The following is a 13,606-nucleotide window of genomic DNA, read 5'->3' as shown; positions in this document are numbered from 1 at the left end:
AGAATCACCCAATGTATGCTTGTGTGTCATAGCAGACTGAATGGACCAAAACAAGCACTCAGCACTAGGACGGTACCTAGAGTTTGGCCAATTGTGCTGACTTTTGTGCCTTGTTTTTAATTGTATGGACTTTATTTTTAAAATGTGCAAATGAAAACATCACGCACAGATATTAATCAGACCCAAAGTTTACAACTTGATAAACTTTCCTACAGTTAGAATTGGCATTCCAAACAAAACTTGTGAATGTGTGCCACTCTAATGGCAGTAGTGCTGGGTCAAAGAAGTGACTTGTTGCATTAGAAGCCTGTAGACAGCTTATAATCATGTTGGGTCGCCAGGGGACTCCAGAAAACATGAATGATTACCACTAAGTCACTGAAGAAGACACTGGTGGTAGTGACAGGAATACCTGTTGATTTTATTTTGGAGAAATTCTGGAGTTTTTGTGGGAGGGTCTTACTCAAGGCAGTCTAAGTTGTTCTGGTGCCCTGAGTAGCCTGTCTTGTCCCTTCCAAGATAAAGCTAATTGTGGCTGAAGGGCCATTCAGAGAGGCAGATCGTTATGGCACCGACATCCCATACAGCTTGCTGTTGACATATTTATTACCTACTGACACCCACAGGGAGTGCCACATGGGGACACTAAGCCTGTGAACTGCTTCGCAGAGGACCACTTCAGGGAAAGATGTGTTAGTTCCCTGTGATGGTTAGTGTTAAATGCCAACTTGGCAGAATCTAGAGTTTTTAATGGGAGATGGGCTTCTGGGAATGCCTATAGATTATTCTCCTGATAATATTATTTGAGAGAGGAAGACCCGGGCACTAAGGGTCTAGCATTCTCTGGCTAGGATCCTGGAGTATATAAGTGGAGAAAGGGAGCTAAACCATAGCATGGACCCACTGCTCTCGTGCTTACCGGTTGTGGATTCAATCTGAGCAGTAAGTCTCGTGATCCTGCCAGCATGTCTTCCTTACCTACGTCCATGTCTTCCCTGCCACGTATCCTCCTGGAACTGTGTGGTGGTCTTAACAAAAAAGACCCCCATAGGTTCATGTATTTGAATGCTTGGTTGATAGTTGGTGGAACAGTTCTGGTAAGGATTAAGAGGTGTGACCTTGTTGGAGAGGTGTCACTCGGGGTGGGCTTTGAGATTTCAAAACCCCGCCTCTCTCTCACTCACTTTCCCCCCTCTTCCTCTTTCCTCCCCCTCTCCCTTCCCCCTCTCTCTGTCATTTACTCTTTCTTCCTCTATCCCTTCTCCTCCAGCTGCCTCCAACTCTCTGGCTATATTATCCAAGCCTGCCTACATGCTGCCTTGTTCACCACTATGATAATCATGAACTAGCCCCCTGAAAATGTAAACAAGCCCCTGATGAAATGATTTCTTTTATAAACTGCCTTGGTCATGGTATCTTTTTGCAACAATAGAAAAACAACTAACACAAACTGTAAACCAAAATAAAGTATATTGTCCTTTAAGTTGTTTTTGTCAGGGTGTTTTATCATAACCCCTCGAGATTAACTGCTTCGACATTTCAGAACTCCAGTCATTCCTTTTGCCATCTCCCCCTGAAGTATCAGCGGTTACTTGTGTCTCCAGTGAATGATAAGTAAAACAAAATATATGAACATATATATTGATTTTCTGTTTTCCTTTTTAAATAATTGAGTCAGTATGTAGCTTGGTTGGTAGATATTTTCCTAGAGTGCACAAAGCTCAGGGTTTGAGCCACAATAGTTTACAAATTGCATGTGGTTACACATACCTACAATCCCAGGGCTGGAGAAGTGTAGCATCAGATGTTCAAGGTCATTGAATTAGAAGTTCAAGGTCATTTTTTGCTACACAGTGAGTTAAAAGTCAGGTTTCATTATAGGAGAACTCATCTAAGATATCATCATCATCATCATCATCATCATTATCATCATCATCATCACTTGAAATGGAGTCTTACTATGGTATCCAAGCTGACCTCCAATACTAGGCTCAAAGGATCCTATTGCTCTATCTTCCCAAACAGGGGTGGACTACTATGATTCTGTGTGTGCGTGTGTGTGGGAGGGGTTCTGGGCTCAAACCCTTAACCTTGGAAAGGATGGGAAAGTGTTTATCACTGCCCTGTCTCCACAGAATTTTTTTTGGGTATGATTCAAACTTCATAAAGCTAGAGCTTATCCCTTCCTCTTTCCCAAACAACAGACAAAATAGAACATAACCCTTCAATTTTATTTAGTGACCCATTATGAAATACCTGTAAAGTACACTGCATATGAACAATTATGAAACAGATTTACTCATTTGAAAAACTGAACTCCCTCCGTAGTTACACTGTTTTCTCTTCTCCCACCTTCCCCTTTCGATGTCACCTAAACCTTTTTGCAGACTTTTATTACATTTGTTGTTTTTGAAACAGAGTTCAAGAAATTTTGTATCCCCCTAGCCCTAATTTACTGTCACAATTACACTTTTTTCCATTCTATTCTTCACAACTCTCTCTTTCACAACTTTTCTCCCTTTTCTTGCTGAGAACCCCACCCAGGTGAGAGCTCTGAGCTACATCCCAAGTCACTTCATAACATATCAAAGGCATTAATTTAGCACAGTGTTGACTCCCTCACTAAAAGTTTGTTAGTGTTGAATGACACAAAGGGCGACAGAAAGTTAATACTTTAAACTTGCTTCTTTTGGATGGACTCTCTGCTCTTCAGCCCTGAGTTGACTGTATGTATAAAAAAGTTCCCATGGGCTGGAGAGATGGCTCAGAGGTTAAGAGCACTGACTGCTCTTCCTGAGGTCCTGAGTTCAAATCCCAGCAACCACATGGTGGCTCACAGCCATCTGTGAAGGGATCTGATGCCCTCTTCTGGTGCGTCTGATGACAGCTACAGTGTACTCATATAAATAAAAATAAATATTTAAAAAAAAAAAAAAAAAAGTTCCTGAGCAGCAAGAAGGCAAAAGGAAAACGCAGAGCAACTAAGACTACATTTCCCAGAAAGCATTGCGGCGTCATCAGCATGTCCGGGCTTTCAAGAAACTTCCGGGTTGTGCGGGCGGAGCCTAAAGAATCTTCCAATGGCCTGACTGGACGCGGAACTTAATCTAACAAACGTCATGTCCCGGGCGCCAATCAGCTGAAAGGTGGGTGGGCCGCGCGGGGGCGGCGTCACTGAACAGCGCCCGCCTATCGCGCTTTATCCTTGCTGCTTTAGTCTGTGCCTGTTTCTTGCCTCTTTTCCCACTGCTCGTTTCCCCGTTTCCATGTCCCTGGTGGGTGCCGCACCCCAGAACATCCCACGCACATGGCCACCGGCTCGAGGGAGTCCTCGTTTTCTTCCTGCGCGTCGAGCTGTGACTTGGACGACGAGGGAGTGCGCGGCACCTGCGAAGATGCTTCTCTCTGCAAGAGGTGCCTGGGGCGCTGGGTTTGGGATGGGCGCTAGTGTACCGAGCCTAGGTGGCTAGAGGGCCACTGTCCGAGGCATACGCTAGGACACTGGGAAGGAGCTGCCACACTCATCTGGAGCGGCCCTGGTTTCACACCTGGAAGTTCACGGAGCAGGGAGGAGTTCATTTAAGTCGTAATTACCGAGTGTGTGTGAACTGGGGGGTACCACGACTGGGAGTAAGGCGCTGAACAAGCTTGCTGGATCTTGGCCTTCAGGAAAGGCACGATTTGTTGAAAATTACAACTACAGCTTTGCTGGGTTAGAAATGCAGCTTTGCTTGATAGGTTACATCCTGTTGAAATTGGTCGTGATTCCCCACTGAGCACCTGAAACTCAAGTCTATGAGAGGTAGATTGCAGGTCCCGGCCCTGGCAATGTGTGTTTGTAGAATCAGTACTATACGTAGGCTACAGTACTTATGGAGTTGTTGTAGCAGGTGGTGGTGGGTCTTGTCAGTGCAGTCACTTGGTCTTGTCAGAGAAATCACAAAGCTTGTATGTCCTTCATTCCTGCAACAAAGTTACTGGGACATTTCATTGTGCTAGAACTATGCTTTGAGCTAATCGGTAGGGTTCTGTTTCAGTGATCGCAAATACTTAAAGGAGCAAAACAGACATGGTGTTGACATACTCAACTCACAGCCTAGTTGGGAGTAATAGTAAACTCATACTTTAGTGTTTGGATCTTGGAGATGCAGCAGTGTTTAGAGTTTGAAATTTATACAGGACTGTCTAAACTGGCAAGAAAAGCCTGAAACAAGGAAGTAGGATGATGTTCAGAACAAGGGAAGAGTGTGGACTTTCAAAGGATTAGGACAATGCCCTAGAGATAGGCCCAGGCTGGGGGGTGGGGAAGAGGCATGATGGTGTAGGGAGTACAAGTTTTGGGGTGAAGTGTTGCGCTTTTTGTAGGGTCTTAGAAACTAAGCATAGGGATTTAAACCATTGGAGGGAGTCCTCGTTGGACTCAGACTGCGCCCAGGCTGTATAAACTTGGCTAAGTTCTAACTTTAAAACAAAAACACATGTGTGTGTGTGTGTGTGTGTGTGTGTGTGTGTGTGTGTGTGTGTGTGTGTGGTATGGGTGCATGCATGTGTGGGTGAATGTACCTGTGGATGCCAGAGGAGGATGTTATGTGTCCTGCTCTATCATTCTGTCTTGTTCCCTTGAGATAGGATCTCTCACCTTTTCAGCCAAACTGGTTAGGTGGGAGCAAACGTCAGCAGTCTCAGCAGTTTTCCTGCCCCTACCCCCATCTTGGGTTGCAGGTGTGTGAAGCCATGCCCTTCTTTTTTCTTGTGCTGGGGATCCAACTCAGGCCTTCATGCTTGTGCAAAAAGTGTTCTTACCTACCGAGCCACCTCCCCAGTCCCTAACTTTTTTTTTTTGCCTTAGATTTCTTGTCTCTGAAGTAGGGATGGTGGGGCTAGGGAGAGAGATTAGTTGGCAAAGTGCTTGCTGTGCAAGCATTGTGACCTGAGATCCTATGTCCATCATCCATATAAGAAACTGCACGTGGCATGCCTGTAACCCCAGCCTGGGGTTGCAGAGAGTTGGAAACGAGGGGATCGATCCCTGGAGCTTACTGACCATCTGGCCTGGCTAAATTGGCTAGTTCCAGGTTCAGGGAGAACCCTGGTCTCAAAAAATAAGGTGGAAAGTGATAGAGAAAGACACTCAACATGAATGTCAGGACTGAACTTGTGCATGCACAGCTGTGTACACCTGCACATGCAGGTGTGCACCTGTATATCACATAGTAAAAGTGTGCATGAGAAAGAGACAGAGACAGACAGTGTGGGGGAGGGGATGGCCATCTAGTTTCTTAAGTGGTTTTGAAGATTCAGTGATACTATCTGTATCAGTAGATCACTTAGCGTGGAGGTGACAGGGAGGTTGTGGTTTAAATTCAGAGCTTTTTGCACTGGATCATTGTCTCTGAGAATCTGGTTTTGGGTTTTTCGTTTTGTTATTGTTAAGGTTTTCGTTTTTGTTTTGTTTTGTTTTTCGATACAGGGTTTCTCTGTGTAGCTCTGGCTGTTCTGGAACTTGCTTTGTAGACCAGGCTGGCCTACAATTCACAGAGATCTCTCTGCCTGTGCCTCCTGAGTGCTGGGATTAAAGGTGTGTGTGCCACCACCACCTGATATATGTATATTTGTGTGTCTGTGTGTGTGAGTGCACATTGTGTTGACAGGTCCTCTAGAGTTGGAGTTATGGGTAGTTGTGAACCAGCCAATGTATGTGCAGGGAATTGAACTTGGGGTTCAGTACTCAATCTTAACCATTAACCACTGAGCCATTTCTTCAGCTCCCATAAATTAATCCTTAAGCTATATTGAGGATTTGGTATCTCTTGGTTTCTGTGATACTGTAATCCTTGAACAAATTTTTTTCAAATCACATTTATTCCCTTTGTATATGTGTGTCAGTAGGCAGCATAGGATGGGTCATTTTTCTCCTTTTATCCTGTTGGTCCTGGGTATTAAACTTAGATCATTACATTTGGTTGCAAACACCTTTTTCCTAAGCTGTCTTACCTGTGAGACCAACATCTTCACTGTATCACATAAAACTTTTCAGTCTCATCAGAAGTTGTGATGTCACTAGATGCTTGCTTGTGGGGCATATGAACAAATTATTCTCCTGTGCCAAAGTCTTCTTCCCTTTCTTCTTTTAAAATGGGAATAATGGGCTGGAGAGATGGCTCAGTGGTTAAGAGCACCGACTGCTCTTCCTGAGGTCCTGAGTTCAAATCCCAGCAACCACATGGTGACTTACAACCATCTGTGATGAGATCCGATGTCCTCTTCTGGTGTGTCTGAAGACAGCTACAGTGTACTCATATAAAATGGGAATAATAAAGTTAAGCATACCTTTTGTATGTGAGGATTAAGTGTGATAATTGGAGCAAAGTTGTTCCTAAGGATTCCTACAAAGTGAAGTTGTCAGTAGTTTACTAGTAATAGTTTGGATTTCCTTCCCATCAGAGCATTATTTGGTTGAAGTTGCTGACCATGTAGTGGCCGTGGGTCTGGCTGGTTCTTGACACCCTGAATTACCACATCAAATCTATAAGACGACATTTAAAAAAGTCAGTTGGCTCCCAGGGCACCCACAGTTCTGTCACTGTGTGTTGTTTGCCCCCTCCTTTGGTAGAGCCCTGGAACAGTGATGAGGTTGTCCATGTTGGAGGTTGTGGTGAGGGTTGAGTGTGGAGTGTTTTCAGCAGTGGCTGTAGCAGATGCTTCAAACTGGTTATTATTGCCACTCTCACCCTTGAGGTCATCAAGCCATCAGAATCATGGCCTCTTTTGATATATCAGGTTTGTATTTACTTGGTTTCTGATGTGTCACTGTTGGGAGATGGTGCCTTTGAGAACCGTTGAGGCCTTTCAAAAGGTTTAATGTATTTCTTTGTTTTCTTTTCCTTTTTTGGTGTATATATGTATGAATATCTGTGTGTTGGTAAGTGGTTGTGTGTGTGTGTGTGTGTGTGTGTGTGTGTGTGTGTGTGTGTGTGTACATGATCCTGGGCACACCCAATTAGCAGCTGAAAAAGGATGTGTCCTTTATTATGCATTGTTCTTTTGAGGCAAGATTTGCAGAACCTGGAGCTCTCATTTTTCAACTAGGTTTACAACCTGCAGGTCTTATCAGTTCACCTACCCAACACTGGAATTACAGGCGTGTGCAAGACCAGGCTTGGCTTTGTGTGTGTGCTGAGATCACACTTGCACAGCAAGTGCTTTTAATTATTGAGCCATCTCTACAACCCTGGATATTGTATTTCTTGGAGGAGGGAATTTTCATTCTTTGATACTTGGTTGATTGTTGTGAGAGAAGGCTGTGAAGAAAAGCTCTCTTGCTCCCCTTTTTTATATGTCTTCTCTCCCATCCACTTTTACACTCTGATATGACACAGTCAGGGCATCTTACCCAGTTGGTGCCTTGCTGTTTGAACTTCTAGTTAGCAGAATCATTTGCCAGATGAACCTCTTTGCTTTTTCAGGTAGTAAGCCCCGTTATTTTGTTATAGCAGCATGAATGAGACTCACAGACTCTCCTTGTCTTCTCATTCTGCTCATCATGCTGTGCCAGGCCACTCTGTTGGTTGTTTACCAGCAGTGACCCAGGGTCCACCATACCTGCACTGTGTCCTCTCAAAGGAATGCCCCATATTCAGTACCTCCCTCCAGTTCATCAGTCTCCTTGTAACCATCCCTTTCTTCCCTGTTGATGAACGTTACACTTCCCTGCAGATGTCCTTTTCTTGAAGTCTTCTTGTTTCTCATCTGTAGTATCCCCAAGGATCAGGTGTTTGAGATGTGCATTTTTCCAGCTGTTTTTCCTCTTTCCATTTTTTTGAGGTTCAGTATATCTAGCAGTATTCTTTGCCCAGTGGCTGTTGTTTACCCTTTCTGAGTTAATCAGTTCCTTGAAGACTTGTGTGTATGCTTCACCTCTTCTAGTCTTCCTTATTTCTTTCTTTCTAGGTACGCACCTTAGATAACCTTCTAAATCCCACAGCTGGCTTTTGGTAGACAACCTTTGTAGAAACTGATGCAAGGTCTGGAACACATTAAAATTTTTGTATCATCCTTACACAAAGACTGGCTAACCTCTGTGGCATTGTAATTTTAGATTGTCTGCCAATCTAAAATTAATTAATGAGCACTCTCCTTAATTCTTGACATAGCCTCTGGGTGAGCTCAGCGTCCTATAAGCACCCAGTTTGCCTATATACCCTCATTCCTTTGTGACCACCCTTTCCCACCATAGTACCCTGAGTCTCCGTCTAGGTGCATAACTATCTTCCTCCTTTGCAGTTGCTTTAATCGTTATTAGAACTCAGTCGACTTTCCTCAGGACTCAAGACAGAGCGTAGAGTTCATAGTCCATCATTCAGCAATTGAGTTGGCAGTGCCCCTATCTCTCTTGTCCTTTGGTCTTAGTAGACCTCTTTGGTGAATTAGGTGAGTAGCCAGAAGGAGACAATAGCAAGAAGGTGTGGTCCAGAAGGATAAGGTGGATCTCAGAGAAATGGCACAATTTCTAGTTTCTATTTCCTCCTGGAATATTTGTGGTAGAACACATAGTAGGGCAACTTGATACTCCTGTGAATTTGTGTCTGCCGACCTGGTCTGTACCCCTAACTGCTTCTCTGGATATCTCATTCTTACTCTTAAAAAAAAAATTCTATTTGTGTATATGTCTGTGCACATGCATGCATATACACATGTACTGGTGCATATATGTGCATGTGGACATCAGAGTTTGATATCAAGTGTCTTCAGCAATTGTACTCCATCTTTTTTTTTTTTTTTTTTTAAGGAAGAGTTTCTCACTGAGTTCAAAACTCACAGATTGAGCTAGATTCTCTGGCCAGTGAGCTCCAGGGATCTACTTACCTTAACCTTCCCTCAAAACTGGGGTTGCAGTTACATAGTTTCTAGCTTTTTACATGAATGTTGGGGAATCTAAACTCAGGTCATCTACTTCGCACGCAGAGGAATTGCTTTGTTTCCTAGGGATAATCCTACTGGGATTATAGGTACTCATAATAGGCTTTTATGTGTCCTGGGTCCTTGGGGTTAAAATTCAGATCCTCATGATTGTTCATCAGAGCACTTTACCTGCTAAGCCATTGCCTAGCTTGTTTGTTTTTAAATATTTATTTATTTATTATATGTAAGTACACTGTAGCTGTCTTCAGACACATCAGAAGAGGGCATCTGATCTCATTACAGATGGTTGTGAGCCACCATGTGGTTGCTGGGATTTGAACTCAGGACCTCTGGAAGAGCAGTCAGTGCTCTTAACCACTGAGCCAGCTCTCCAGCCCCTGGTTAGTTTGTTTTTAAGATAAGGTTTTATTGTGTAGCCTAGACAGGTCTTGAACTCCTGTCCTCATGTCTCTCATTCTGTGAGCATCTGGGACTACATTTCATACTTTATCTACTTCCAAACTTGACTTCTGTTTCTGTCCAGTAAACTGCTTGACAGAGGGCACAGAAGCCTTCAATTGGAGCCACATTCATGTTCCTCTAAGAGCCTTATCAGTTTTTTCCTGTAGGATGTTTGTCTTTGTCCTGTAGAACGCACTTAGAGCTAAAGAAGATGAGTTTGACAGTTGTAGTCTCTCAGTAAGAGGAGTATAAAATACTTCTTAGAATGTGAGCTTCATCTCTTTGTTTGTAGGAGGGTCCAGGAAACAGATGTGCTGTGGACCAAATGCTAGTAGCCAAGGCCAGGCAGCTCTGTTGGGGAGGCACATTCTGGGTATTAGAGTGTTTGTCTGGAGAAGGGTTGGAAGGGTACTAGAAACCCAGCCACTTGTCAGCTGGGAGACAGGGTGCTTGGTATCTTTGTGGGTGACACAGTGCCTGTGCTACTTAGTGTTTGTCAGTTTGACACAAGCTCAGGTCATCTGGGAAGAGAGAACTTCAAATGAGAAAATGTCTCTGTGAGATTGGCTTGCAGACAAGTCTGTGGAGCATTTTCTGGATTAATGATTGATATTGGAGGGCCCTGGCCACTGTGGGCAGGTGACAGTACCACCCTGGGGCAGGTGGTCCTGGGTTGTATAAGAAAGCAGGCTGAGCAAGCCATGGGGAGCAAGCCAGTAAGCAGCATTCCTCCAGGGCTTCCTGCCCTGGGTACCTTTCATGGTACTGTGAATAGGACATGTAAGTCAAATACATCTCTCTACCTAAGTCGTTTTAGTCATGGTGTTTTATCATACAGATGAAAGCAAACCAAGACAGTGATCTTGTTTTTAATCTGTGTTTAGAATTTAGCAGGGCATATAATCTGCATTACTTGTCATTCTTGCAGAATACCTTATCCTAGTGTTCTGCAAGATTGTTTATGTCCAGCACAAAAACAGCATGGCCTCACTGTGGGTTCCAAGCCAACTGCTCTCAGATGAAGGCCTCATTCATACTAACCAGCCGGTTCCTAGAGGCTCAGCTTGCTTTCCGTGCACAGTGGAAGAGTGAATTTTTACAACATGCACAGAGGCTGCCAAACATGACTAGAAACATTGACAGAGGCAGGGCGATATGTTAGGGGAACTTGACAGAAGTGGGCACTGGGCAGCAGGAGAGGATTCTGCAGAGGGATGATGGCAAGACCCACAGAAGATGGTGTTGTCCTCAGGGATGTAAGTGGTGGGCTGACATGGTCTGGCAGTGCTCCTCTACTAGCTGTTGAGGAGATGGGTAGTAGCAAAGGGTGCTTTCTCTCTCTGCCCCAACCCTGTTCTTCTCCCCCCTCACTCAGTCTGTTAATATACATCCTTATTCTGCTCAGGGTCACTTTATCCTGTCACTTGAAAATCTTGCCACAGGTACAAATCTACATACAATGTGATGTTTGACCCACTGTGCTTTTTTATGATCTGACCACTCACCATTAGATATCCACTCAGATATCTCAGAATGGCCTCAAATGCTCTACTGCTAACCTATCCTGCTAAAGATTACTCTGACGTGTTCTTCTTCTCCTGCTCCTACTCCATCGGTCACTAGGTCACAGGTAAAACGGAGATATGAGTCTTCCACTTATATGGTCTGTTACCTAGATCCATTGTTCTTCCTCTCAAAGTATTTCTGGAATCTACTTCCTTCCACCTCAGCTCCTGGTTTCTCAGTGCAAGACAAGGTTAGGTATGATCAGAGTTAAGGCACTCCTCTCTGCCTCCTGGGCTTCCTTAGTCATTCTTTCTTCTAATCCATAAGTCATAGTGAAGCCAGAAGTTGTAAAAGGCTGTCTGAATTGTGTCTCTCCATGGCTTAATGGCTTCCTGTTGACAATGGCCTTACCCAGTTTTGTAGGGTCCTGCTTGTTCTGATACAGGTCCCCAACATCACTTCACCCTACCCTACTTGATCCTTCCTCTTAGCTCTCCTTCCTCAGAGTCATCAAACATGCTGGTCCCTTACGTCAGTTTAGAATTGTGCTTTCGGTCACGCAGACTTCTTTAGTGAGTGTCTGCTTCGTTTACGGAAGTGATATTCTGGACTACAGATATAGAAGTAAACAAATGAAGCTCTTAGAAACTAGACAGGAAGCAAGCCAGGTATGTGTCATGCCAGATGTGATCTCAAGGGGGAAAGATCAGAGAAGGTCTAACTATCTACAGCAAACACTTGCAGAAGTTGAGGGAGTGTATCCTGGAGCCATCTGAGAAAACAGTATCCCAGGCAGAAAGTAGAGTGGGAATGTTCCCAAGCCTGCTGGACTTGTTTTACAGTGATTGAGAGGGAGAAGAGCCTGTGCATAGTAGGTTCTTGGACTAGGAGAAGGCTTTGCCATTACTCTGAGCCTGACCTGGTAAAGGCCTTGCCGTTACCATGGATCTGATGCATTAAGGTGCATGGCATGGCTGTGCCTATATCAACAGACACATTTACTCAGTACTTGATCTGTTCCCCATACCCACAACCCCTCTGTTAATTGTCTAGCACCCAAGTGTTTTCCTTGTGGTCAGCAGCTCTTACATAATTCAAAAACTCAATTGTTTAATGTTTGTATCTTCCAAGAGAATGATTCAACACAGAGTAGGAATGCATGTCGCAGACACAAAGTGAGCATTTGTCAAATGAGAACTGAATCCAAGTGGTGTTAAGGATTATATTTCCTGATACATGAAGTCCGGGTTTACTGGTGTGAGTGGCCAGTGCGTTACAGAAACCAGATCTGGACCAAGACTGACATTCCTTTGGGCTATTATAGAACGTAATGATTTCTCAACACGAGTGACACAGGAGCAGGCCATATGGTCACCTCAAGGCAAAGTTAGATTTGCTCTGAGGGCTTTGGTGCAGGCCTTTCTGGTGAATTGATTACATCTTCAGACCTGTGCACCAGAGAGCAAGGTGGAGATTTTGATCTAAAATATTTTCCAACCTGGTACTACTTTCCATTTCAAGAGAAAATACACTATTGTAGAAGTAGACCATTCTAGTGAAGATAAATAAGCTTCTAAAATTGCCTATAAATGAAGAAAATTACGCCATGTTCCTGCCTACCTACCCACCACTTTCTTTCCTACCCTCCCCTTTCTCCTTCCTTCCTGTTTCCGATTTGTTTATTTCTCTGTCTCCCAGGTGGCTTCAAGTTTATTACCTTCCTGCTTCTCTGGGAACTCATGCACATCTCTCCAGGCCTTCTTTTGCACCTCGACTGACTTACTTCCTTTTTTAAAAAAAAAATTACATTTATTTGTTTGTATACATGCATTCATGCGTTGTTACAGTTGAATACCTAGGGTAATCTGTGGAATCAGTTCCCTTTCTGCTTGGGGATTGAACTCAAAATGTAAACACTTGTCAGCGAGCACCTTTAGCCATTGAGCTATCTCATTGATTCCAAAGCGTAATTCTTTCTTTCCTTTTTTAAAAGAAAAAAGAAAAATATTTCTTGTTTAAGTTTTAAATTTTTTAATGACTTATTTATTTTTATTTTACATGCATTGGTGTTTTGTCTGCATGTGTATCTGCATGCGGATCCCCTTGACCTGGACCTGGGATTATAGACAGTTGTGAGCTGCCATGTGGGTGCTAGGAATTGAAACCAGGTCCTCTTGAAGCCAGTGCTCTTAACCACTCAGCCATCTCTCCAGCTCCAAAAGTTTAGGACAGTGGTGAGCATTCCCTCCCTTAAAGTGGACACTTTGTCCCTGTGGCTTCACAGTCGTCTGCCTCATTCTCTTCAGAGGCTGTGGAGACTCTACTGCACATTTTCTTTTACCTATATTAAAGCTGTTCTAGTGTTGCTATTAAAGTCATATTATGTAGCTGGGAGATGGCTCGTTTGTAGGCTTTGTTTCTGTGTTTTGCAATAAGGTTACATTATAAAGTTATAAGGGTTCAGGCTGATTCTACCCCCTCTGTACTGACGGTGCTGATGATGTAAGCACACTTTGAGCTATGAACTCAACCTTACATGTGCTGTAGTGCAGCAGTGCTGTGTACACCTCGTTTTGCAGCTGAAGTTGCTTTTGTTCATTTTGATGACTGAAATCATTGACTTCCATAGGAAGAACAACAATATCAACCAACCAGACCTCCAGAGCTCCCAGGGACTAAACCACCAACCAAAGAGTACATATGTAGCAGAGGATGGCATTGTCTGGCATCAAAGGGA

General features: G+C 43.8%; 1 protein-coding gene across 2 annotated transcripts in view; it reads left to right on the top strand.

Moving 5' to 3' along the window:
• The first annotated feature begins 3,171 nt into the window (after positions 1-3,171).
• Lcmt1 (leucine carboxyl methyltransferase 1) overlaps positions 3,172-13,606 on the top strand; it is a 54,509-nt gene continuing 44,074 nt past the window's right edge. The window contains exon 1 of one of the 2 annotated variants that reach the window (XM_032892704.1): positions 3,172-3,414. In XM_032892704.1, the coding sequence (XP_032748595.1) occupies positions 3,308-3,414 (107 nt within the window). In that variant the 5' untranslated portion in view covers positions 3,172-3,307. The remainder of the gene's footprint in view (positions 3,415-13,606) is intronic. The other variant, XM_032892703.1, reaches the window with a different exon arrangement.

Source organism: Rattus rattus, chromosome 2, assembly GCF_011064425.1.
Source record: "Rattus rattus isolate New Zealand chromosome 2, Rrattus_CSIRO_v1, whole genome shotgun sequence".
NCBI classification, from domain to species: Eukaryota; Metazoa; Chordata; class Mammalia; order Rodentia; family Muridae; genus Rattus; species Rattus rattus.
Note: the sequence above shows the minus strand (reverse complement) of the source record. Positions and strands in the feature narration are given on the sequence as shown.